General features: G+C 40.0%; 2 protein-coding genes across 3 annotated transcripts; both read right to left on the reverse strand.

The window, feature by feature from the left end:
• Nucleotides 1-785: 785 nt before the first annotated feature.
• LOC109868316 (protein ERGIC-53) lies at nucleotides 786-27405 on the reverse strand. 2 transcript variants are annotated; one of them, XM_020457783.2, is made up of 13 exons: nucleotides 27098-27405; nucleotides 25239-25393; nucleotides 22707-22814; nucleotides 22360-22421; nucleotides 21741-21840; nucleotides 21388-21511; nucleotides 19723-19781; nucleotides 19401-19533; nucleotides 17135-17319; nucleotides 11178-11248; nucleotides 1607-1766; nucleotides 1361-1488; nucleotides 786-1251 (listed from the first exon to the last, which is right to left on the reverse strand). In XM_020457783.2, exons 1-13 carry the CDS (start codon nucleotides 27303-27305, stop codon nucleotides 1215-1217), a joined length of 1530 nt encoding a protein of 509 aa, XP_020313372.1. In that variant the 5' UTR covers nucleotides 27306-27405; the 3' UTR covers nucleotides 786-1214. The 2 variants fall into 2 exon arrangements, with proteins under 2 accessions (XP_020313372.1, XP_020313371.1); XM_020457782.2 differs by having other exon boundaries at nucleotides 21385-21511; nucleotides 27098-27343.
• On the reverse strand, nucleotides 19788-21371 carry LOC116356557 (uncharacterized). The gene is made up of 2 exons (XM_031802344.1): nucleotides 20129-21371; nucleotides 19788-20089 (listed from the first exon to the last, which is right to left on the reverse strand). The coding sequence occupies exons 1-2, from the start codon at nucleotides 21253-21255 to the stop codon at nucleotides 20050-20052; spliced, it is 1167 nt and encodes a 388-aa protein (XP_031658204.1). The 5' UTR covers nucleotides 21256-21371; the 3' UTR covers nucleotides 19788-20049.

Here is a 27405-nt window from a genome sequence, read left to right on the forward strand (position 1 = left end):
TGATCGCTGTCCTGATATCCAGAAGCTCATTTTTTGTAAGATAGGGTTGCAGAAACATTCCGTACAAAATAAGTTACAAATAACGCAAAAAAACACATAGCACAATTGGTTGGGCGCCCGTAAAACTGCTACCATTTCTTTCGGCACCATTTTAACTGGTATGGTTAGGGGTTTAGTGAAGGCAGGTACTTTTTTAGCCTTAGGACAAGGGGAGTATACAGAATGTTAAGACTACACAAGGGTGAATATGTTGAAATATGCTTACTGCTGTTATGACTGATATGCAATAATCTGTATGCCTACCGAGCAGTGTTGACTCAAATATAATGTTGCCAATTATTTACATAAAGGGACATCACTATCCAATCTATGTTGATACATTGGCAAGTGGTATTGTTACAGCAGCCTACCGTGCCTCACACTGTAGTCCCTTTCTCAGACCAATCCTTGACCAGACTAAGAACTAAGTCAAGCATTTAGCTAATGTCTCAAAGAGATCCTGATCAAAAAAGCCAGGATGATAGCCTGGTCCCAGATGAGTTACGAGGCGCAAGATGGCACAAACACAATGTCACATTTCGCGAGTGACAAGACAACCAAAACAGATCTCTGATCATGCTACCAATACTAAACTTTTCAGGTAAAAATTGTACTATTCGGCTACTTTTTAATAGAAGAGCACCAATATGTAAACAAGATAACATTCAGGAACAAGAAAGAGAAAAACAAAAAATAAACTGTCATTTTGCAGCTTATGGAAATTGCTCGAGAAGACAAAGTCAGACTTTTGGTATATTAAAACCACTCAAGAAGACACCCACTGGGTTTAATTCAACATAGTTCAGCATTAATACAAAATTGCGCATTTATTAAATTCACAGTTTTCCAAACTATGTGAATTGGCAGACAGAGGTGTGTTTGTCTTCTGGGGGATGGCACTTGTCAAAAAAAAAAAAAAAAAAATCAAATATCATCCAATGACTTGTAATATACAGTATTTTGCCATATTTGGAATCTTAACATTTCCCACTCCCGCATTCATTCACATAACACATTCAAAATATCAGATCAAATTAAAACTAAAGGCATTTAAAAAAAAGAAACTTCTCAAACAAAATCTCATTTAAGTACAATAATTTACAAACTCAAAAACATAAAACAGCAAAATGAACAGTCCCTCATTTACATATCATGATATCGATGATAATGTTTCCTCAAAAGAATTTCTTTGCTGCTGCTTCTTGTTGACTTCTGTAGGGGGAGAAGAAACCAGAAAATAGAGTGAATTGTGAGAAAAAAAATGTAACTACAATTTTGAATTACCAACGCTAATAAAGTGAAAACAAGATCTCATTCTTACTTGTACACGATGTAGCTGAAGAACAGGACTGATTGGATGACCACAAAGACCAAGAAGTGAATAGTATCCAGGCAGGAAGGCATTTTAGGAGGGTCAGGGCATTTCTCTCCCTGATTTTCACTGGGGCTCTACATGCATTACAAAACAAAGAGTAAAAACACAAATCCAATGCTCGTTCCAAATTCATTTGTTGAGACTTGATGTGGTTTTTACAGCGGTTTATTGTAAGATAAGTTATTAACAGACCCCATTGCGTGTGATAAGATGTTCGATGTTCCTCTTGACCACGTGTAGATGTTCCTGGATTTCGCTGAAGTGTTGCACCGTCTCATATGTCCCCATGCTCACTGGGTTGGCTTGGTGCTGAGTGGCGCCGATCTGCTTCAGAGACTCATGGAAAGAGTTTCTGACGAGAAAAAAAAAACAGCGTCAGGTATATCAAATCAAATCAAATGTATTTATATAGCCCTTCGTACATCAGCTGATATCTCAAAGTGCTGTACAGAAACCCAGCCTAAAACCCCAAACAGCAAGCAATGCAGGTGTAGAAGCACGGTGGCTAGGAAAAACTCCCTAGAAAGGCCAGGTATATCAGGTATATCTGTTGAACACAGCTGATGCTGCAGTAGAAGAATGCATAGAATAGAACAAAAAAAGATTTAGCCATTTGACATCTCATCTCACATCAGCACACCAGAAAGGGTAGTGAAGAAATCCATAGCCCATGGTAAATAACATCTGAAGTATGTGACAACATTAAACCAGAAATGGAATCGATAGGATTTCAGTTTGATACAGAATGAAGGTCATTGAATATTTTAATATCTTTGTATACGTAAATGATCCCAAATGAAGTATGTGAATTTGGAGTAAAAAGAAATTCTGCCATGATTAAATGAAAGCTTGGAAATTATTCAATCTTGTTTGGCTTTTCCCTACATTATGATAGTGTGTGAAGACGTGAATGTGTGACCCAGACATACAGGCAGGTTTATCCATGATGACACTAAAGATATTGGACCGTTGTTTGTGAACAATGCCCAGACCACTTATCTGGATTAAAAATAGGAAGATGAGGCAGAGACGCTAGGCCAACACAATTGACAACACACATTCCCGATTATTGTACAGCACACACAGAACTCTTTCATACATCCTTGCTCACTCACAAATGAGACATCTGTACGGATTTAACAAACTATTTTGGACAGTGAGAGGGTGACAGGAAAGTTGGTAGGAGAGATAGAAGGGCAAGAGGTCTGGATTCTAACCATCGCCAATACTGGCATATATGAGCTCTGAAGGCAGTGGCACACATTGGTGGCACACTAGGCAACCCGGAAACTACTTTAAATGAGTGTGAGCTTCCTGCAGTTTGTTTTATTAAGTCCAGCCAAAAGTCCCCTCCAGAGATAAGAAATTACTGCAAATGTACTGTAAATGAACAATTTAATCTTAGTATTACAGTGAATTGTCCAAATTAATCTTTCGGATCTTCTATTTAGCTAACAAAAAGGCAATTTATCCTTAAAGTTGATAAAAAAATCTAATCATCCAATAAAAAAGGACATGATTGCTAAATTAATCCCATGGAGTGATTCCATACAAAACCAGGACAAAAAAAAAGACTGATTTGGGAGATTCACAAAATTGAATATGTAGAATGGTCCTTTTGAAATATTGTAACATCTGAGAAAAATACCCAAAGACACTGAAGCAGCAAACTGTGAAAATTAATGTGCGTCATTCAAAACTTTTGGCTACGACTGTATATAAAAAAAAATTATTAGGCAAATGTTTCCATATATTGTTGAACATAATATATTCTATGGGCATGTCACAGTTCGAGAGTGGGATCTCTGCTAGTTTAAAGTTAAGGACCATTTTATACAGAGAAATTGGCATAGAAGGCAAATGTAACAAACTTACAGCCCTCATTTTACTTGTATCATTGCACATCCTGCAAATCACCAATTAGTCAATTAACTTCTGGGCCACATCCTGACTGATGGCAGCCCATTCTTGCATAATCAATGCTTGGAGTTTGTCAGAATTTGCGGATTTTTGTTTGTCCACCTGCCTCTTGAGGATTGACCACAAGTTCTCAATTGGATTAAGGTCTGGGGAGTTTCCTGGCCATGGACCAAAAATATGGATGTTTTGTTCCCTGAGCCACTTAGTTATCACTTTTGCCTTTCTGTCATGCTGGGAAGGCATTGTTCATCACCAAACTGTTCCTGGATGGTTGGAAGAAGTTGCTCTCCGAGGATGTATTGGTACTATTCTTTATTCATGGCTGTGTTCTTAGGGAAAATTGTGAGTGAGCCCACTCCCTTGGCTGAGAAGCAACTCCACACATGACTGGTCTCAGGATGCTTTACTGTTGGCATGACACAGGACTGATGGTAGCGCTCACCTTATCTTCTCCGGACGCCCCAAACGATCGGAAAGGGGATTCAGAGGAAGTGACTTTACCCCAGTCTTCAGCAGTAATCCCTGGACCTTCTGCAGAATATCAGTCTGTCCCTGATGTTTTTCCTGGAGCGAAGTGGCTCCTTTGCTGCCCTTCTTGACACCAGACCATCCTCCAAAAGACTTCGACTCACTGTGCGTGCAGATGCACTCACACCTGCCTGCTGCCATTCCCGAGCAAGCTCTGTACTGGTGGTTCCCTGATCCCGCAGCGTAATCAACATTAGGAGACTGTCCTGGCGCTTGGTGGACTTTCTTGGGCGCCCTGAAGCATTCTTCACAACAATTGAACTGCTCTTGAAGTTCTTGATGATCCGATAAATCGTTGATTTAGGTGCAATCTTTCTGGCAGCAAAATCCTTGCCTGTGAAGCCCTTTTTTTGCAAAGCAATGATGATGGCATGCGTTTCCTTGCAGGTAACCATGATTGACATAGGAAGAACAATGATTCCAAGCACCACCCTCCTTTTGAAGCTTCCAGTCTGTTATTCAAACTCAAATCAGCATGGCAGAGTGATCTCCAGCCTTGTCCTCATCAACACTCACAACTGTGTTAATGAGAGAATCACTGACATGTCAGCTGGTCCTTTTGTGGCAGGGCTGAAATGCAGTGGAAATGTTTTTTTTGGGAGATTCAGTTAATATGCATGGCAGAGGGACTTTGCAATTAATTGCAATTCATCTGAACACTCTTCATAACATTCTGGAGTATATGCAAATTGCCATCATACATACTGAGGCAGCAGACTTTGAAAATGTATATTTGTGTCATTCTCACAACTTTTGGCCACGACTGTACAGAACAATTGACCACATCCAAAATGGTGTTTAAATATTCATGTTGATTTGTCATTATTCAAAAGTAAAAATGTTTCTCTTGAAATGAAAATACTCATATTACAGTACAAGCGGTAAAACGTCATGACCACAATTGCTGCTTTGTAGCACCTACAGATGAAACATTATGGAGTATAAACATGAGGCCTGAGTAAGAAAACCCCTTCACATTAGTGGATTTGGCTATTTAAGCCACACCTGTTGCTGACAGGTGTATAAAACCAAGCACCCAGCCATGCAATCTCTATGGAACAAACACTGACAGTGCCTGACCTCACTAATGCTCGCGGCTGAATGGAAGCAAGACCCAACAGCAATGTTCCAACATGTAGTGGAAAGCCTTCCCAGAAGAGTGGAGGCTGTTATAGTAGAAAAGGGGGGACCAACTCCATATTAATGCCCATTTGGTCATGTAGTGTGTGCATGTACACAACCGGTTCAAAAGTTTGGGGTCACTTAGAAAATGTCCTCGTTTTTGAAAGAAAAGCCATTTTTTGTCCATTGAAATACAGCTACAATAGTAATTAACAACATTGACAATGTCTACACTGTATATCCAATCAATTTGATGTTATTTAAAATGGACAGTGTCAAAAACAAGGACACCAAAATTGTGAACGGTAGTGCATGCATCTATGTAGGTACAGTTGAAGTCGGAAGTTTACATACACCTTAGCCAAATACATTTAAACTCAGTTTCACAACTCCTGACATTTAATCCAAGTAACAAAACTCGTAAAAATTCCCTGTCTTAGGTCAGTTAGGATCACCACTTTATTTTAAGAATGTGAATCGTCAGAATAATAGTAGTGAGAATGATTTCCGCTTTAAATTTCTTTCATCACATTCCCAGTGGGTCAGAAGTTTACATACACCCAATTAGTATTTGGTAGCATTGCCTTTACATTGTTTAACTTGGGTCAAACTTTCCAGGTAGCCTTTCACAATAAATTGGGTGAATTTTGGCCCATTCCTCCTGACAGAGCTTGTGGAACTGAGTTAGGTTTGTAGGCCTCCTTGCCCGCACAAGCTTTTTGAGTTCTGCTCACACATTTTCAATAGGATTGAGGTTAGGGCTTTGTGATGGCCACTCCAATACCTTGAATTTGTCCTTAAGCCATTTTGCCACAACTTTGGAAGTATACTTGGGGTCATTGTTCATTTGGAAGACCCATTTGTGACCAAGCTTTAACCTCCTGACTGATGTCTTGATGTTGCTTCAATATATCCACATCATTTTCCTTCCATTGATACCATCTATTTTGAAGTGCACCAGTCCCTCCTGCAGCAAAGCACCCCCACAACATGAAGCTGCCACCCCCATGCTTCACGGTTGGGAAGTTGTTCTTGGGCTTGCAAGCCTCCCCCCTTCCTCCTAACATAACAATGGTCATTATGGCCAAACAGTTCTATTTTTGTTTCATCAGACCAGAAAACATTTCTCCAAAAAGTACAATCTTTGTCCCCATGTGCAGTTGCAAACCATAGTCTGGCTTTTTTAATGGTGGTTTTGGAGCAGTGGCTTCTTCCTTGCTGAGCAGCCTTTCAGGTTATGTTGATACATGACTCGTTATACTGTGGATATAGATACTTTTGTACCCGTTTCCTCCAGCGTCTTCACAAGGTCCTTTGCTGTTGTTCTTGGATTGTTTTGCACTTCTCGCACCAAAGTACGTTCATCTCTAGGAGACGGAACATGTCTCCTTCCTGAGCGGAATGACGGCTGCGTGGTCCCATGGTGTTTGTACAGATGAACGTGGTACCTTCAGGCGTTTGGAAATTGCTCCCAAGGATGAACCAGACTTGTCGGGGTCTACAATTAATTCTGATTTCTTTTGATTGTCCCATGATACACCGGGTTTGAAGGTAGGCTTTGAAATACATCCTCAGGTACACCAATTGACTCAACCGATGTCAATTTGCCTATCAGAAGCTTCTAAAGCCATGACATAATTTTCGGGAATTTTCCAAACTGTTTAAAAGGCACAGTCAACTTAGCGTATGTAAACTTCTGACCCACTGGAATTGTGATACAGTGAATTATAAATGAAATAATCTGTAAACAATTGTTTCGAAACATGACTTGTGTCATGCACAAAGTAGATGTCCTAAACCGACTTGCCAAAACTATAGTTTGTTTACAAGAAATGCGTGGAGTGGTTGAAACACTTAGATTGGAGTTATTAAAACTAGTTCATGTAAACTTCCGACTTCAAATGTATGCATGCATGAATGGATATCCTATGTATATCCTCCAAATGACAAATGGTTTAAATTTTATGGTTTACATTTTGTGAAAAATCCTCCAAATCATTGTATTTTTTTGTCCTGGTTTCATATGGAATCACTATATTTTTAACCCAGACATACAGTATCTTAATAAGAAATAGATACTTAACTTTTCAATAAGTATCACATGCAACCTAGAAAGGTTGAAAACAGAAAACATTTCTGTAAACTATTTATAAATAATACCACGACTATACATTTTTGCCCAGGGCAAGTTTGACTTGGAATCTCTCAAATGGGATTTGTCAGTTTGCTAGTTAGGAGCTAAGCTTGTTTAAGATTAACACATAATTTGGCATTGTCTATTGAAACCATAATAGTTGTAATTGGTCTGTGGCATCTGTAAATGTGCAATCGACATTTTCCATACAGAGAAAATGATTTTTTTACCCTACACACTTCGGAACTCTGCGGTCCTGTTCTAGGAGCTTGTTTGGCCTACCACTTCGTGGCTGAGCTGAGCCGTTGTGGCTCCTAGACAGTACCACTTCACAATAATAGCCCTTAGTTGACCGGGGCAGGTCTAGCAGGGAAGAAATAGCTGGATCCACATATTTTTAAGGGGTGTCCAGATAGTTTTGCCTAAAATAAATGTCTGGCTTATTAACTATAATGTAGTAATACATAAATGTGACAATAATTGCTTGATTGAATCAGGGGATATAGGATTATTACTGATCAATGTATGGGCTCATCGTGATAGTTTCTGGAGCATAATTTGATTGACATAATAAATGTTTACAAATACAGTATAGATGCAGATCTGGCCTATAACCTCTTATGTATCCCTTAAGCGCGAATCCCGATAACAGGATTGATTTGACAACATCCAGTGAAATTGTAGCACGCCAAATTCAAACTACAAAAATATCAATATTCAACCTTCAAAAATACAAGTGCAATACATCAAAATAAAGCTTAACTTCTTGTTAATCCACGGTGTCAGATTTCAAAAAGGCTTTACGACAAAAGAAAACCATGCAATTATCTGAGGACAGAGCCCCGCATACAAACACATGAAAAACATATTTCAACCAGGCAGGTGTGACACAAAAGTCAGAAATAGCCATATTATAAATGCCTTACCTTTGAAAGTCTTCTTTTTGCAATCTTAAAATGTCTCAATGACACAATGAATGGTTGTTTTGTTCGATAAATTACTTCTTTATATCCCCAAAATGTCCATTTATTTGGGGTGTTTGATTCAGAAATACACCGGTTCCAAAATGACTACAAAGTATCTAATAAATTACCTGTAAACTTAGTCCAAACATTTCAAACAACGTTCCTAATCCAACCTCCGGTATCCTAAAATGTAAATAAAAAATCAAATAAAGACAGAATACTGTTTCTAATACGGGATAAAAACAACGTGAAGTGCGCTCCAGTTCACACGCAACTAAAGCCCTTCAGAGGCTTTTCTCAAAAGAAAAACATCAAACAATTTCTAAAGACTTGACATCTAGTGGAAGCCATAGGAACTGCAATATGGGCCCTAATAAATCAGGTCTCCCATAGAAAACCATTGGAAAACAGTGACCTCTATTTTTTTCCCCTGGAAGGATTGTGCTCGGGGTTTCGCCTGCCAAATCAGTTCTGTTATACTCACAGACATTATTCTAACAGTTGTAGAAACTTCAGAGTGTTTTCTATCCAAATCTACTATTTACATGCATATCCTAGCTCCTGGGGCTGAGTAGCAGACAGTTTACTTTGGGCATGCTTTTCATCCGGATGTGAAAGGACTCATGATAGTTTCTGTAGCATAATGTGATTTACATAAATGTTTACAAATATAGTATAGATGCACATCTGGCCTATAATCTATAATGCAGTAACAGGTGATTGAGCTGTATTAGATTATATTCAGGTAGATTATGACCTCTTTAAATTCATAACCCCTTCCTATAGACAATAATTAAGATATGTCTTTAAAAATATAGTATAGATGCACATCTGGCCTATAATCTATAATGCAGTAACAGGTGATTGAGCTGTATTAGATTATATTCAGGTAGATTATGACCTCTTTAAATTCATAACCCCTTCCTATAGACAATAATTAAGACATGTCTTTATCTTACTGTAGTCTCTGTTAAATTATGTTCTCTGATCTGAGAAGGGCTTTTTCATAAATTGGTCACTTGGATGAGATAAAGATTATATGCATGGTTTAATAAAATGTAGACTTACTTTCAAGGGCGATTTTTTGTAATTTGAGAAACAAATTAGATTTTGTTTATACAAACGTCTTATACTGTATGACTGTCCCTCAGCTGTGTGCTCTGTGCCATGTGGCCCTGGGATGGCTGCAAGAAAAGGCCAAATTTTAGCACCATTTGTCCTCAGAGTATTAAACATCAGTCTTTAAAATACATCCTTCATACACAGATACAAAACACGGGCTCCTTCTGATTGCTTTCTTGATGTCGCAGTTCCCTCGAGAGCTTGATACTTATAGCCTTCCAATTGCTTTTATTTGACAGTCTTTTTGGCTTTGTAATCATCTTAAATTGCTTCTAGACAATATTAAAAGGAAAGGACGTACCCCTCCTGCTAGTAATACATAAGAAATGTAATTTAATCAGAAACATGATCTTGTCAAATAACAGAGGTAGCTAAAGAATAGGTTTCAAGTAAGCAGTAACACTCCCAAATGTAGAGTATGGAGCTAAGTGGGGGGGGGGGGGGGGGGGGGGGGTTTAATGAATACAAAATATTGAGTCAGTACATATTCAAACCCTTTTATGGCAAGCCTAAATAAGTTCAGGAGTAGAAATTTGCTTAGCAGATCACATAAATTGTATGGACTCACTGTGTGCAATATTAGTGGTTAACATGATTTTTGAATGACTACTGTATGATTGTACCAAACACATTCAGATAATTGTAAGGTCCCTCAGTCAAGTAGTGAGTATCTAGCACAGAGTTTTTGCTTAGACAAGAAGGGCACCGATTGGTAGATGGGTGAAAATAATTAAAAGCAGGCAATGAATATCTGTTTGAGCATGTTAAAGTTATTAATTAGGCTTTGGATGGTGTACCAACACACTCAGTCACTACAAAGATTGTCAACTGACCGAGGAAGGGAACCACTCAGGGATTTCACCATGAGGACAACAGTGAATTTAAAACACAGCTACAACATTTAATGACTGTGATATGAGAAAACTATGCATGGATCAACAACATTGTAGTTACTCAACAATAGTAACCTAAATGAGTAAAAAAGGCTGCGCACTGTTGGGCTATTACAACATATTTACTATATTGTTTGTGCTGAAACTGTACACATGACCTTTAAATGCAGTTAGTAGGTCTATGGGAATAAAATTGGCACCAGCTTTTGAGCTACCGGTTAAGTAGGCCTACCTACTTTTATTCATTCAAAAAATGTTGACTGTGTAGTAGAGCTTCACTAAAAGTAATGCCACAAGGCAGAATGCTAAATTTGCAAGCGTAAAATACAATTGAGCCTACAAGCGGTTTGACAAGTTGATTGATCCAACATGCAGGCTGGCCTACACTCCAAACACCTGGGAGGTATGTACAGAGAAGGGGCTTCAGCAAGAGCACGGGGGTTTTACTAGCAAAACGTCTTAGAACTATGCAGTCTTACCTGAAGCTGACACGAAATTCAAGCAGAAATGGCTGCAAGTGATGGATTCTTCTGCCATGCCAATGCAAACAGCATTGTGCTACACACAACATCTGACTTGCGAAAGTGACTCGCAATCTTTCTCACTTTCTCCACTGTGCTGCGCAGCTCCCCTCTCAACGACTACTGGTTGTCTGTTTCTTCGCACTCCCCATCAACACCAAGTTTGTGTAGCCAGATGGCTCACTTTCTTTATTTTATTTACATAAGTATTCAGTATTCAGTATTCAGACCCATTGTTATAAGACTCGAAATTGAGCTCAGCCGCATCCTGTTTCCATTGATGATCCTTGATGTTTATACAACTTGATTGGAGTCTGTGGTAAATTGAATGGATTGGACATGATTTGGAGAGGCACACACCAGTCTATATAAAGGTCCCACATTTGACAGTGCACTACAGAGCAAAAACTAAGCAATGAGGTCAAAGTATTTGTCCTAGAGGTCCGAGATCGTGTCGAGGCACAGATCTGGGGAAAGGTACCAAAACATTTCTGCAGCATTGAAGGTGATAAACAAATACAAAGAAAACAAAACAATGGTCATTGCTACTGCACTTACCTCAACTCGTTCAGGTTTCTCAGTATCTCCTGTTGTGTTGCGAACACTGCACCCATTTCTTGACTAGGAGCCTAAAGACGATAAACAATTAAATGAATAAATGTTTTATACCTAAGGATAGATTACTGAAAGATGTTTGAGTAAAGGCATCTTTCCTTTTTAGTAATAAACTGGCATACATACAGTGCCTTCAGAAAGTATTCATACCCCTTGACTTTTCACATTTTGTTTTAAAATGTATTAAAATGTATCAATTAATTAAATCGAGTTGTGTAGGCCAGTGACAAACACACCCACCACCCCCATAATGTCAAAGTAGAATTATGTTTTTACAAATGAATAAAAATGCTAAAATGTGTAAGCAGCATATGATTGAAAATGAGATTGTAGTCTGAACCTCGTTAGCTTCTTACCAAAACCCATGGCAAAAAAGTTCAGGAAACATTTTATTTCACCTTTATTTAACCAGGTTGGCCAGTTGAGAACAAGTTCTCATTTACAACTGCGACCTGGCCAAGATAAAGCAAAGCAGTGCAACAAAAACCGAATTACATATGGGATAATACCACAATAGAAAAGTATAAATACCGTGTGTGCAAATGTAGTAAGATTAGGGAGGTAAGGCAATAAATATGCTATAGTGGCGAAATATTTACAATTTAGCAACTAAACACTGGAGTGATAGATGTGCAGAAGATGAACGTGCAAGTAGAGATACTGGGGTGCAAAGGAGCAAAAATAATAATATGGGGATGAGGTAGTTTGGTGGGCTAAAATTTGATTAAGATGTATGCGAAAAAGACTGACTATTTACACAGGAAAAGACCAAACACAAAGACCGATACAAGACGGCGCTGCAGTAGAACATGTGTAAAACAACCCTATTTCGACCCTAAGCCTAAATAAGTTCAGGAGTAAAAATGTGCTTAACCTCTTGGGTAGGGGGCACTATTTTCACATCCGGATGAAAAGCGTGCACAAAGTAAACTGCCTGCTACTCAGGCCCAGAAGCTAGGATATGCATATAATTGGTAGATTTGGAATGAAAACACTAAAGTTTCTAAACTGTTAAAAGTATGTCTGAGAGTATAACAGAACTGATATGGCAGGCGAAACCCAGAGGACAAACCATTCCCCCCCAAAATGTTGTTTGGAAAAGTTTTAGTAACGTTTGGGAATAATTTTGTATGCATTAATAATGGAGGGAAACTGGGTGGATTATTGCCTGAAGTGCGCCAGCTAAACTGAGTTTTTATGGATATGAAGGACATTATCGAACAAAAGGACCATTTATGATGTTCTGGGAACTTTTAGTGCCAACAGAAGATCAAATGTAAGGCATTTATTATATCGCTATTTCTGACTTTCATGGCGCACCTGTCTGGTTGAAATATATGTTTTCTGCTTTGTTTGCGGGGCGCTGTCCTCAGATAATCGCATGGTGTGCTTTCGCCGTAAAGCCTTTTTGAAATCTGACACCGCGGCTGGATTAACAAGAAGTTAAGCTTTATTTTGATGTATTACACTTGCGATTTTATGAAAGTTTAATATTTATAATTCTGTAGTTTGAATTTCACGCTCTGCAATTTCACCGGATGTTGGCCAGGTGGGATAAATAAATTGCATAAACTCACTGTGTGCAATAATAGTTATATAAATTATTTTTGAATGACTACCTCATCTCTCTACCCCACACATACAGATATTTGTATGGTCCCTCAGTCGAGCAGTGAATTTCAAAACACAGATTCAACCACTAACAGGGAGGTTTTCCAATGCCTTGGAAAGAAGGGTATCTACTGGTAGACTTATAAAAATATTTCCCTTTGGGCATGGTGAAGAAGTTAATCCCACTTTGGATGGCGTTTCAATACACCCAGTCACTAAAGTCTAGGTCCAAGAGGCTTCTAAACAGCTTCTACCCCCAAGCCATAAGACTCCTCTTCAAATGGCTACCCAGATTATTTGCATTGCCCACCCCCCCTCCCTTTTACGCTGCTGCTACTCTGTTATCTATGCAGTCACTTTAATAACTCTACATGTACATATTACCTCAATTACCTGGACTAACTAGTGCCCCTGCACACCGACTCTGTACCTCGTGTATATTTTTTATTTCACCTTTATTTAACCAGGTAGGCAAGTTAAGAACAAGTTCTCATATACAATTGCGACCTGGACAAAATAAAGCAAAGCAGTTCGACAGATACAACGACACAGAGTTACACATGGAATAAAAACAAACATTCAATAATACAGTAGAAAAATAAGTATATATACAATGTGAGCAAGTGAGGTGAGATAAGAGAGGTAAAGGCAAAAAAAGGCTATGGTGGCGAAGTAAATACAATATAGCAAGTAAAACATTGGAATGGTTGATTTGCAGTGGAAGAATGTGCAAAGGAGCTAAATAAATAAATACAGTAGGGAAAGAGGTAGTTGTTTGGGCTAAATTATAGATGGGATATGTACAGGTGCATTAATCTGTAAGCTGCTCTTCCAGTCATTGGCAGCAGAGAACTGGAAGGAGAGGTGGCCAAAGGAAGAATTGGTTTCGGGGGTGACCAGAGAGATATACCCGCTGGAGCGCGTGCTACAGGTGGGTGCTGCTATGGTGACCAGCGAGCTGAGATAAGGGGGGACTTTACCTAGCAGGGTCTTGTAGATGACATGGAGCCAGTGGATTTGGCGACGAGTATGAAGCGAGGGCCAGCCAACGAGAGCGTACAGGTCACATTGGGTAGTATATGGGGCTATGGTGACAAAACTGATGGCACTCTGATAGACTGCATCCAATTTGTTGAGTAGGGTATTGAAGGCTATTTTGTAAATGACATCGCCGAAGTCGAGGATTGGTAGGATGGTCAGTTATACAAGGGTAGATTTGACAGCACGAGTGAAGGATGCTTTGTTGCGAAATAGGTTTAGATTCTAGATTTAAATTTGGATTGGAGATGTTTGATGTGAGTCTGGAAGGAGAGAGTTTACAGTTTAACCAGACACCTAGGTATTTGTAGTTGTCCACATATTCTAAGTCAGAGCCGTCCAGGGTAGTGATGTTGGACAGGCGGGCAGGTGCAGGCAGCGATTGGTTGAAGAGCATGCATTTCGTATTTGTTTTAAATTTCAGAGCAATTGGAGGCCACGGAAGGAGAGTTGTATGGCATTGAAGCTCGCCTGGAGGGTTGTTAACACAGTGTCCAAAGAAGGGCCAGAAGTATACAGAATGGTGTCGTCTGCGTAGAGGTGGATCAGAGACTCACCAGCAGCAAGAGAGACATCATTGATGTATACAGAGAAGAGAGTCGGTCCCAGAATTAAACCCTGTGGCATCCCCATAGAGACTGCCAGAGGCCCGGACAAGAGACCCTCCGATTTGACACACTGAACTCTATCAGAGAAGTAGTTGGTGAACCAGGCGAGGCAATCATTTGAGAAACCAAGGCTATCGAGTCTGCCGATGAGGATGTGGTGATTGACAGTCTCGAAAGCCTTGGCTAGGTCAATGAATACGGTTGCACAGTATTGTTTCTTATCGATGGCGGTTAAGATATCGTGTAAGACCTTGAGTGTAGCCGAGGTGTACCCATGACCAGCTCTGACACCAGATTGCATAGAAGGTATGGTGGGATTCGAAATGGTCGGTAATCCATTTGTTGACTTGGCTTTCAAAGATATTAGAAAGGCAGGGTAGGATAGATTTCGGTCTGTAGCAGTTTGGGTCAAGAGTGTCCCCCAGAGTGACCCCCTGTTTGAAGAGGGGGATGACCGCAGCTGCTTTCCAATCTTTGGGAATCTCAGACGACATGAAGGAGAGGTTGTACAGGCTAGTAATAGGGGTGGCAACAAATTCGGCAGATAGTTTTTTAGAAAGAAAGGGTCCAGATTGTCTTGGCCGGCTGATTTGTAGGGGTCCAGATTTTGCAGCTCTTTCAGAACATCAGCGGACTGGATTTGGGAGAAGGAGAAATGGGGAAAGCTTGGGCAAGTTGCTGTGGGGGGTGCAGTGCTGTTGACCGGGGTAGGGGTAGCCAGGTGGAAAGCATGGCCAGCTGTAGAAAAATGCTTATTGAAATTCTCAATTATAGTGGATTTATCAGTGGTGACAGGGTTTCCTATCTTCAGTGCAGTGGGAGGTGGTGTTCTTATTCTCCGTGGCCTTTACAGTGTCCCAGAACTTTGAGTTAGTGTTGCAGGAAGCAAATTTCTGCTTGAAAAAGCTAGCCTTGGCTTTTCTAACTGCCTGTGTATATTGGTTTCTAGCTTCCCTGAAAAGTTGCATATCACGGAGGCTGTTCGATGCTAATGCAGAACGCCATAGGATGTTTTTGTGTTGGTTAAGGGAAGTCAGGTCTGGAGAGAACCAAGGCCTATATCTGTTCCTGATTCTACATTTCTTGAATGGGGCATGCTTAATTAAGATGGTGAGGAAGGCATTTAAATTAATAAAAAAACATGCATCCTCTACTGACAGGATGTAATGTAATGACCTGACTCAATCATAGAGGAACAATTGTCCAGACTGAGGCTTGAGTTTACAAATTGACGGTTTCTTAACCCAACTTTACACAGGCTACTGTTTGTCCGTAGCCCACGCCAAATAAACGAAAGATACCCCACAAGCCAACCGTGACCTTATCCTGTGAAGCCCAGACGTAAGAGTTATATAGTCTCGCTACGGTTATTTTACTGCTGCTCTTTAATTATGTGACTTTTTTTTATTTTTTATAATAAAAAAATAACTGCATTGTTGGTTAAGGACTTGTAAGTAAACATTTCACTGTAAGGTCTACACATAATATATTTGGCGCATGTGAAAAATATGATTTGATACAGGCTTGCTTCCTAACTCAGTTGCCGGAGAGGAAGGAAACCACCCAGGGATGTCCCCATGGTGACTTTAAAAGAGTTGGGAGTTTAATGGCTGTGGAAGTTCTCTCCTAAGGATGTATCAACAACATTGTAGATATCCACAATACTAACCTAATTGACAGAGTGAAAAGGAAGCCTGTACAGAATAAAAATATCCCAAAACATGCATACTGTTTGCAACAAGGCATTAAAGTAATACTGCAAAAAATGCAGCAAATGAATTGCACTTCTCCTGAATACAAAGTGCTATCTTTGGGGCACATCAAATACAACACATTACTGAGTATCACTCTCCATATTTTCAAGTTTAGTAGTGGATGCCTGTATCAAATCATATTTTTCACATGCGCCAAATATATTATGTGTAGACCTAAGCACAGGTAAAATCTTAGAGGAAACCCTTGTCCAGTCTGCTTTGTACAGGAGTTGCTTTCCAAGAATACAGTGCATGTTCCTGAATTAGTTTAGACTTAAATCTCCTTGAAAATCTATAAGACCTGCAATGATCAACAACTAATTTGACAGAGCTTGTGTATATTAGTGTTTTATTTTTCATGCATTTTTTTTTTTAAATGCTAGAATTTTTCCTCCGCTTTTACATTAGAGTATTTTGTGCAGATTGTTAAGAAAAAATCATTTTTAATCCCACTTTGTAACAAAATGTGGAAAAAGTCTAGGGTTGTGAATAGTTTCTGAAGGCACTATGTCCATGGCCCGTGCTCGACTTGGGCATGAGGTAACTGGAGCAGAGTACCAACACCTCAAGATTTTCTGCTCGAGTTACTGCACCTTTTATAGAATATTAGCACAAAAGTATTTCCTGCAGAGTACCTGCACCTAAATATAAACAGGACCGGCACACAACATTATTACCAGCACCTATTTCAGTTCAAGTCTAGCAAAGTTAATGGCTATATTGAGGTGAACAAAACAGAGTAAACGTCTGAGGTTCGTGGTATAGTCTGCAGTGGTACTAATGAATAAAACCTTCCCTCCTTGATGCAAGGCCTCTGTCAGAGCAGTAGGTAGTTGTAATTGTGTGCATAATGTAAATGTTTGTGCGCACGAGTGTACAAACTTCCTACCTGTCCCACCAACTCCAATTGACGTTTGGATATCTCGTCTGTAACCACAGAAACATAGCGGTTCTGTTCATCGACGATCATGGCCAGCTGACGGTGAAGCTGTTTGATCTCCAGGTGGATCTGGTTCTGACCCTCAAATACCTGGCGGATCTCCCTGTCGTTGACACTCTCGTACATGTCCTCGACTTAACAAAGAACAGGACACACCTGTTGCATCAAGTTTTAGCATCTAGACAACCTAGCATCCATTGGTAGCATCTAGTATGTACAAAGTAACCAATAACCTGCATTAGACTTAATTTTTTTTCTGTTATTTATATTTAAGTTGTGCTGACCAACTGTGTAAACTGTAGGCTATAAAGAGTCACACACATGCAGTTGAAGTCAGAAGTTTACATACACCTAGGACGGAATCATTAACAATTAGGATGGAGTCATCAACTTGTTTTCAACCACTCCACAAATTTCTTGTTAACAAACTGAAGTTCTGGCAAGTAGGTTAGGACATCTACATTGTGCATGACACAAGTCATTTTTCCAACAATTGTTTACAGACAGATTATTTCATTTATAAATCATGATGTCACAAATCCAGTGGGTCAGAAGTTTACATACACTAAGTTGGCCAGTTTAAACAGCTGGGAAAATTCCAGAAATAGATGTCATGGCTTTAGAAGCTTCCGATTGGCTAATTGACAACATTTGAGTCAATTGGAGGTGTACCTGTATTTCAAGGCCTACCTTCAAAACTCAGTGCCACTTTGCTTGACATCATGTGAAAATCTAAATAAATCAGCCAAGACCTCAGTAAAATAATTGTAGACCTCCACAAGTCTGGTTCATCCTTGGGAGCAATTTCCAAACGCCTGAAGGTACCACGTTCATCTGTACAAACAATAGTATGCAAGTACAAACACCATGGGACTACACAGCCATCATTCTGCTCAGGAAGGAGATATGTTCGGTCTCCTAGAGATGAACGTACTTTGGTGCGAAAAGTGCAAATCAATCCCAGAACAACAGCAAAGGACCTTGTGAAGATGCTGGAGGAAACCGGTAGAAACTTATCTATATCCACAGTAAAACGAGTCCTATATCGACATAACCTGAAAGGCAGCTCAGCGAGGAAGAAGCCACTGCTCCAAAACCGCCATAAAAAAGCCAGACTACGGTTTGCAACTGCACATGGGTACAAAGATAGTCTGGTCTGATGAAACAAAAAATGGAACTGTTTAGCCATATTGACCATTATTATGTTTAGAGAAAAAGGGGGATGCTTGCAAGCCGAAGAACACCATCCCAACCGTGAAGCATGGGGGTGGCAGCATCATGTTGTGGGGGTGCTTTGCTGCAGGAGGGACTGGTGCGCTTCACAAAATAGATGGCGTCATGAGGTAGGAAAACTATGTTTATATATTGAAGCAACATCAAGAAATCAGCCAGGAAGTTAAAGCTTGGTCGCAAATGAGTCTTCCAAATGGACAATAACCCCAAGCATACTTCCAAAGTTGACTTAAGGACAACACAGTCAAGGAATTGGAGTGGCCATCACAAAGCCTTGACTTCAATCCTATAGACAATTTATGGGCAGAATTGAAAAAGCGTGTGCAGGCAAGGAGGCCTACAAACCTGACTAAGTTACACCAGCTCTGTCAGGAGGAATGGGCCAAAATTCACCCAACTTATTGTGGGAAGCTTGTGGAAGGCTACCCGAAATGTTTGACCCAAATTAAACAATTTAAAGGCAACGCTACCAAATATTAATTGAGTATGTAAACTTCTGACCCACTGGGAATGTCATTAAAAAAACTACAGCTGAAATAAATCACTCCGTACTATTCACATTTCACATTCTTAAAATAAAGTGGTGATCCTAAGACAGGGAATTTGTACTCGGATTAAATGTCAGGAATTGTGAAACTGAGTTTAAATGCATTTAGCTAAGGTGCATGTAAACTTCTGACTTCAACTCTCTCTCTCTCTGTATGTATGTATATATATATATATATATATATGCTCCCAGTAATTTATTGGGTGAACCACATTTCGGCTTCAGTGCGTTCTTCATCCTGAAGAAGGAAGGCACTGATGCAGAAAATGTGGTGTTATAACCAATAAATTACGGAGAGCTTATATAGCGTGGATCTCTCTTTAGTTACATTTAATTGACCAAACTATTGAATAATAACATCAATATTAAATAAGTATATTAGTCTCAATATAAAAGCATAGCAAAAAAAGTATAATTTTATTGAGTGAAACTAACTGGGTTCTCTCTGGACTTCCGGATGCTCCTTCTGATAGTCCTCTTTCTTTTTGTCCAGCTCCTGCTGAAAGTTCTCAAATTCCTCCTGGTACTTGTCCTGCTCCTCCTTGGGCATCTCTGCTTCAGGTGCAGGCTTCAATGGGACAGAAAACAACCACTCTGAACCCACACCGTAGAGACCGAGGCCCCTTACTTACATCACACTTTATCATACCCCTATTTAAATACCCACACAATTTCACTCAGATCTTCTTCCAATTAAATATTACTGGAGATTGGTATAACTAAGGACTGGGAGTGGTAGAAAATAAAATCTAGTTACCAGTTCTTGGCCAGGTTCTGTTAGTCTGAACGTCAAGAAGGACAGGACATCATGGTCATCTGGAAGACGGAAAAAAATGCATTAAACATGAAGTATCATGATGCAACGTTAAGCAAGGGCATCAATTCAACACCAACAATTTAAAATAGGCTATGAAAATCATTCCAATTCCGATTAAAAAGCAAATACAGTGTAGCGGTATTAGCGGGCTGGCTTTAGGACAATGCGGTTAGCCCTGAGCAGGGGGGGGTTGTTTTCCCGGCTGGCTGGCTTGAGGACTATGAAAAGCACATCGACACAGCTCTGCAGTGAACAGCAAAACTTCTCTCAAAAGATGGCTGTAGATGCTGTTTGACTTGACATGAAACTATACAAGCCACGGTGATAAAGGCTGGAGTCAATGTACCTATACAAGCCACGGTGATAAAGGCTGGAGTCAATGTACCTATACAAGCCACGGTGATAAAGGCTGGAGTCAATGTACCTATACAAGCCACGGTGATAAAGGCTGGAGTCAATGTACCTATACAAGCCACGGTGATAAAGGCTGGAGTCAATGTACCTATACAAGCCACGGTGATAAAGGCTGGAGTCAATGTAACTATACAAGCCACGGTGATAAAGGCTGGAGTCAATGTAACTATACAAGCCACGGTGATAAAGGCTGGAGTCAATGTAACTATACAAGCCACGGTGATAAAGGCTGGAGTCAATGTAACTATACAAGCCACGGTGATAAAGGCTGGAGTCAATGTAACTATACAAGCCACGGTGATAAAGGCTGGAGTCAATGTAACTATACAAGCCACGGTGATAAAGGCTGGAGTCAATGTAACTATACAAGCCACGGTGATAAAGGCTGGAGTCAATGTACCTATACAAGCCACGGTGATAAAGGCTGGAGTCAATGTACCTATACAAGCCACGGTGATAAAGGCTGGAGTCAATGTACCTATACAAGCCACGGTGATAAAGGCTGGAGTCAATGTACCTATACAAGCCACGGTGATAAAGGCTGGAGTCAATGTAACTATACAAGCCACGGTGATAAAGGCTGGAGTCAATGTAACTATACAAGCCACGGTGATAAAGGCTGGAGTCAATGTAACTATACAAGCCACGGTGATAAAGGCTGGAGTCAATGTAACTATACAAGCCACGGTGATAAAGGCTGGAGTCAATGTAACTATACAAGCCACGGTGATAAAGGCTGGAGTCAATGTAACTATACAAGCCAAGGTGATAAAGGCTGGAGTCAATGTAACTATACAAGCCAAGGTGATAAAGGCTGGAGTCAATGTAACTATACAAGCCAAGGTGATAAAGGCTGGAGTCAATGTAACTATACAAGCCAAGGTGATAAAGGCTGGAGTCAATGTAACTATACAAGCCAAGGTGATAAAGGCTGGAGTCAATGTAACTATACAAGCCAAGGTGATAAAGGCTGGAGTCAATGTAACTATACAAGCCAAGGTGATAAAGGCTGGAGTCAATGTGTGCTTTTGTTTTGCTGTTCTTTAAATTGCGTGACATGTTTTAAATTGAGGAAATGCAGTAAATGAACTTCATAAAAATTCCTTGTCACTTTTCCATAACCTGGGTTTAGCTGAAATTTAGCCTGACAAGAATAATCCTAATGTCAAGTAAATTGTTACCAAGTACCACCTGCTAGACCACCCGTGGCAGCTGAGATGCCAAAGTAGCCCTCCTGAGGAATGATCATGTTGTCCACCTTGGTACAGAACTCATAGTCATCCTTATCTGGCGTGAAACCATTGTTGATCAGCACCTGAGGGGACAGACGACAGCACATCAATTAAGGCAATCAATTGAAATAAATGCCCAATATAAAAAGATGAGGCTATTTTTTTGTGCATAATGCAAAACTGTTCAGTATCCATGTCTCTGTTGATGTGGAGAAAAACAGAGTAAAAGGCAGAGATCAGAGTATAGACAGTGGTATCGATGAGAACAAGGGAGAGAGATTATTTGAGAACGTTGATAGAATATTGTCCTACCGTTAGTGTCTTCTTGTAGTATGTTATTTTGGCTCTGACAGGATAGGGTTTGTTACGAAAGTCTCTTAAGCATGTTCCCAGGGCTTGAGTCGTGCCATCGCTGCAAAAAAAACATCCTGTTTAGACACTAAAACTGAACACCATATTATTATAGTAGTACTTAATACAGTATATTTCAAGATTAATTAATTGATCCCCACAAGCATCAACAATAATCCAAAAGAACAAAGGCCAACGTCGATCCAAATAAAGTATGAAATACGCATGCATGATAGCAGCACGAAAAGCAAGTGCTAAAATGCTCCATATACAGTGTGATCAAACAAATAACATTTCCAAAAGTAAATGGTTTGGAGATTTGAGAAATTAAGGAAAACATTTCAAATGTAATTTACTCCTATTATTGTAAATGGCATTTTCAGCGGTGACAAAACAGAACACTAAGACATAGGCCTAGATCAACTGGCACAGAGAAGTGATTTAAAGCTTTCACTGTCAAGGGAGATTAGGAAGAGACAGGACTATAATCTCCAACTACTGTGTAATATTTTCTAATCTTCTTTAAATTGTTTACATTTTCCTTTTGTGATGTCAGTGAGGCAAGGAAATGTTGACTTACTTTGGGTGATCATAAACAAGTTTGCCATTGTTTCCCACCACCAGCACAGCAGGGTTATTTTTCTAAAACAAAAGGTCAAACATTAATATACCTAATCTATGTTATGAAGGTCATTTGGGTTTATTTTATCCAATCCCAGCATACGTCCTCATCAGATCTAGGCATACCACTTGAAAGTATGAAAAGTTTGTATAGTGTGTATAGTATCAATCTATTATTCCTATAATTCGCATTGTAGTAATTTAATATTAAAGGTATATTATATACACTTGACTTTACCTATGATTAAGTAAATTAATGCATTCTATTTTGTATTTTATGAATCAATAATTAATATGGCCACCAACCTTCCCATCGTTGTCAAAGGAATCAAAGAAGATGCCGATGCCGTTCCAGTTGTCAGCAGCTCCATAGACAGGACCATCTAGGCCTTGTGCAGTGGTGAACCATATCGCCTATTAGAGGGACAGACAGAAATTAAGACATGGAGACACTGAAGGTCCAAAAATACTTGTTTAACTGTCTAAATAACTATCTTGTGATTATTGTGACTTTTCCATTGTAATTGTTTGTAAGCTTGTGTAGTCAAATGAATTTATGATCGTATGCTATCCATTGTTTGTATGCTGTTCTTTATATGCCATTTTAATTAACCAATGATATTAGGCCACTCTTGGCCATGATTACAGACACCTGTGTCTTTTGACACTATGTAAACAAGTCATCCCGCAGTGTTTGTGATTATACCCTGATGAAGACAGCTTGGCTGTCGAAACGTTGGTAATTACATTTTTGTATCTGAGCTCCTAGAGTGTGCGCATCTTTTATTTTCAAGTTTTCTACTCCGCTAGCCAGCACCTAGCCTAAATAGGTGTGCGTTTATTTTTCTTCTAAATAACTGTATGTAACAGTAGAGCAGCAAAGGGGCAGACAGATAAACATGGGGACAATAGATACAGTAAGATGTAAAGTACAGTCACAGCATAATGTAGGAATTGAACACACAACCTTGGAGTTACTAGCACAACGCTCTCACCAACTGAGTTACACAGGGACAGGGCCGACAGAGGTAAACATGGTTATTAACCTGAAGTCTGAGCCGGTAGGTCAGTACAACTCCACATCCTCTACTAGCACAACAGCCACCATAACATAGGCCTATGTCTCAATGGACAGAAATAACCTTTTCACACCATCCTTTATCAGTCTAGAAATAATTAATTAACTGTAGCAGAGGGTAGAAACCATACCACTATATTTGAAACCAGACCACTCAACTGCAAGTCTTGTATTTTTGAATACCTGGCTGTCTTCAGTCAGCTGTTTGTTCCACAAAACATAATTCTAAAACTGGCTAGTTGTCTCCTCTTTCCTAATAGAGGCTGTTTAATTAACCAGGCTTATGTTTACTTTACTGCTTTTGGGTAAAGTTTGTAGACTTAAATGAAGTTCATATATTTATTATTAAAATGTTTAGAACAGTTATTTAATTTTCATGATGGTCTTCATCCATAAATGTCAATTAGACAATTACTGTCTTATCCTAGTGCTGGCCCTGATATTTAACTGGCTCTTTTCACATTGTCCTTTCTAGCATTGTTCCAGCAACTAAGGTGGATGCGTAACCAGGCCTGTAAAGTACAGCTTGATCAGCGACAGCATGTAGTGTGAAAAGGTCTAAAGCAGAGATGGGCACTAACTCTCAATTTACTGTTGAGCGGTAGAATCATCGAATACACAATGTGCATTTCATTGTGCATCAGCAGTCACTTAATTAGCCCGTGTCAGCAAAAAAATAACATTTTGATTGGTAAGTTAGTCTAGTGGCCAGCTATGAAAACTCGTAGTAAGCGTGAACGAACTACCGACCGGCCCATTGATCATCAGTTACCATATTAAAAACTACAAACATGTGCCTCCACCCTATGGCAAAGTGTAGGTTTGCTGGAAATCATCTGTAAAACTGCAAAATCTTCTCTCCACCCCATGGCAAAGTGTAGGTTTGCTGGAAATCATCTGTAAAACTGCAAAATCTTCTCTCCACCCCATGGCAAAGTGTAGGTTTGCTGGAAATCATCTGTAAAACTGCAAAATCTTCTCTCCACCCCATGGCAAAGTGTAGGTTTGCTGGAAATCATCTGTAAAACTGCAAAATCTTCTCTCCACCCCATGGCAAAGTGTAGGTTTGCTGGAAATCATCTGTAAAACTGCTAAATCTTCTCTCCACCCCATGGCAAAGTGTAGGTTTGCTGGAAATCATCTGTAAAACTGCAAAATCTTCTCTCCACCCCATGGCAAAGTGTAGGTTTGCTGGAAATCATCTGTAAAACTGCAAAATCTTCTCTCCACCCCATGGCAAAGTGTAGGTTTGCTGGAAATCATCTGTAAAACTGCTAAATCTTCTCTCCACCCCATGGCAAAGTGTAGGTTTGCTGGAAATCATCTGTAAAACTGCAAAATCTTCTCTCCACCCCATGGCAAAGTGTAGGTTTGCTGGAAATCATCTGTAAAACTGCAAAATCTTCTCTCCACCCCATGGCAAAGTGTAGGTTTGCTGGAAATGTAAAAAATCCAAACACTTTCTAAAGTGTTTCTCTTCACTGTCACGAGGGGGGCAGCTAAATGTTTTGCTCGCAAGGTGGGGTATGAATGTGGGTAAGCAGACCCACGGGCCACTGTGGCCTCATGAGTTTTGTTTTTTGTGGTCCCCGACAACCATCAGTTGCCCATCCCTGGTCTAGAGTAAAAGTGAATAGAAGCAATAGGAAGGAGGTTCCAGCAACTATGGTAGAGTTGTAACCAGCCGAGTACAGTTCATCTCAGCAGTGAAAAAGTCAGTGTATGGAAACCATAGAAAGGAGGTGTTATTCAGTTCTTACGAGGCCGTCGGCTCCCATCCTCCCCCGTCCAGACACACGAAAGGTCACCTCAGCCTCCCAGTGGTCAAAGTTGACCGTGTTTTTGGTCCAGACTGAGCCCTTCTGACTCCTGAGAGAGGGGGTGATACGGACCTGGTCGGCACTGGGGATGGCATCTGGAATACAAGGTTGATAGTTTAAAGGGTTGGGAGGGGTACATTCTAGTTAATGTTCAATGAATTCATACTGGCAAATCCTGACCAAAAAAAATGTAGCTTCTCATGCATTCAAAAAGGTTCCTGAATTTAAACTGTACAGAAACTGTGAAAACTCACTCTGTGAAGGTCCAGAAATACTTGTTTAACTCTATAGTGTAACTACATATGGAGAAAACAGTAGCTTATTGGCTCAGGGCAAACAATTGACCAGGAGGTTAATTTTCTTACAAAGCCCGAGGTTAGGAACATAAATGTGTGTTCAGCCCATGTATACCTTAATAGGTGTGCTCCTGGGATTATGTCCAAGGCTCTCTTTCAGTAACATTAATGTATCTGAAAGCCTCCTATGTAAAGGACAGAGAGACATTATAATAGGCCTAGTATTGTTAACATTTCAATGTTATGCCATGCTTGTCAGGCTTATGGCTAGAAACAAGATCATCCTATATCCAAATTACCTCGCTCGTGTTAGGCTTTATTGTCTAGCCAAGACAGATATGGCATTGGAAAGTAGAAATATGGGTAATAGCAACTAGCCTAGTGCAACCAGGCTTTGGCATATGGACCTTTGCCTACACTTATTTGGTGTGACCAAATTCTAAATTGACAATTGTACATGTGTAGAGCCACATGTCATCTCACTACAGCCTATACTGATAAGACAAAGGCACCATGGTAAAATGGACTCAAATCTGGGTGCGTCATCAACTGGACCTTTGCATGGTTTTTAGAGACACTGATTTGTTAACCCTTTACGTTACACAAAACCATGCCAGACTAGGGGACAAGCAGGCCACTTCAATAGAAAAGAAATGCAATGCTTGTCAACTTCAAATGCGCTCTCAAATATTAGGTATTGTGAAACCTGCCTGCTGTAGCATGTGGGTGGTTGTGTGTTGCAAGGATAAATGCAAAACTTGGACTAACAAGAGGAATGTTAGCATTCCAGATTGTGTGCAAGTAATCCATGTCTCTTTGTTTGCAAGACTCGGTATTGCTGAAAGGAACCAACTGAACTATTAAGTGTCAGCTAAAAAGAAATGTAGGCTGGCAGGTATACAGATGGTATACTTTGCGGTTGGGTGATTTAGCCAGCTGGCAGGCAAGAGCCTGAAACCCTACCTCTTCAAAAAGTATTTAAAAATACCCCTCTCCCTTTCTAGATCTGACTTTACTGAGAACTAGTTTATGGAGGGAAAGTGCAGTTACTAAACCTGTGATGTGGTTGTCCCAACTAGCTATCTATCTTAAGATGAATTCACTAACTGTAAGTCACTCTGGAAAAGAGTCGCATATTGCCTGACGGTGCATTTCCTGTTTCTCTACAGTATTCTAAAGCTGCTGGCTATTTAACGACCATGACATGTTGAAGCGAGTTTGATATCAGGCCACTCTTTAGAAACTGTAGCAAGCCAAGTCTGCACAGTCGAGAACTTCTCTACACAACAATGAACTGGTCCCCCTACAGAAGTTCTCTACAGCAGGCAGTAGCCGGATAGCTACAACAAACGTGTCAAATGTCTCCCCAACATGCAAAATAGTTACAATCGCTGGCTAGAGTGGCAAAATAGCTATCGCAGCTGATTTTCCACTACACCTATTTATTGGTTATGATAATTGACAACAGTAAGCAACTGCCTAGCCAATCTAACTGAAACTTACTTCCACTGTGTACCCAAAAAGGAATAATCCCGTCGGTTTGAGACAGGTGCGGTCCCTTGAAACTGTACTTGTATTCAAATCGACGGTGTGGAGCTTCTTCAGTTGATGCACCGGCAACGATATTATCGGCATGACTGTGGTGAAATGTTAAAGTTAATATTAATAAACAAGCATCAGCAGCCAGACACCTTCCTATGGACACCGCCATATTTTGGTATCACTGCTTACGTAGCATTGAAACAGAGAGGATGACGTGAATGCCTGTTGAGCCAACAGGGCGCTTTCTTATTGGTTGAATCTTAGACACC

The sequence above is a fragment of the Oncorhynchus kisutch genome, linkage group LG23, assembly GCF_002021735.2.
Source record: "Oncorhynchus kisutch isolate 150728-3 linkage group LG23, Okis_V2, whole genome shotgun sequence".
Taxonomy (NCBI): Eukaryota; Metazoa; Chordata; class Actinopteri; order Salmoniformes; family Salmonidae; genus Oncorhynchus; species Oncorhynchus kisutch.

What these genes read in the sequence shown, in the direction of transcription:
- LOC109868316 (XM_020457782.2), bottom strand. Translation starts at nt 27,305, where the DNA reads ATGGCGGTGTCCATAGGAAGGTGTCTGGCTGCTGATGCTTGTTTATTA. An exon ending in CTTGTTTATGATCACCCAAA is followed by an intron (nt 21,841 to 22,359) that starts GTAAGTCAACAT and finishes TTTTTTTTGCAG; the next exon opens with CGATGGCACGACTCAAGCCC. An exon ending in TTCAGCTACATCGTGTACAA is followed by an intron (nt 1,252 to 1,360) that starts GTAAGAATGAGA and finishes CTCCCCCTACAG; the next exon opens with AAGTCAACAAGAAGCAGCAG.
- LOC116356557 (XM_031802344.1), bottom strand. Translation starts at nt 21,255, where the DNA reads ATGTCACGCAATTTAAAGAACAGCAAAACAAAAGCACACATTGACTCC. An exon ending in TATCACCGTGGCTTGTATAG is followed by an intron (nt 20,090 to 20,128) that starts GTACATTGACTC and finishes TGGCTTGTATAG; the next exon opens with TTTCATGTCAAGTCAAACAG.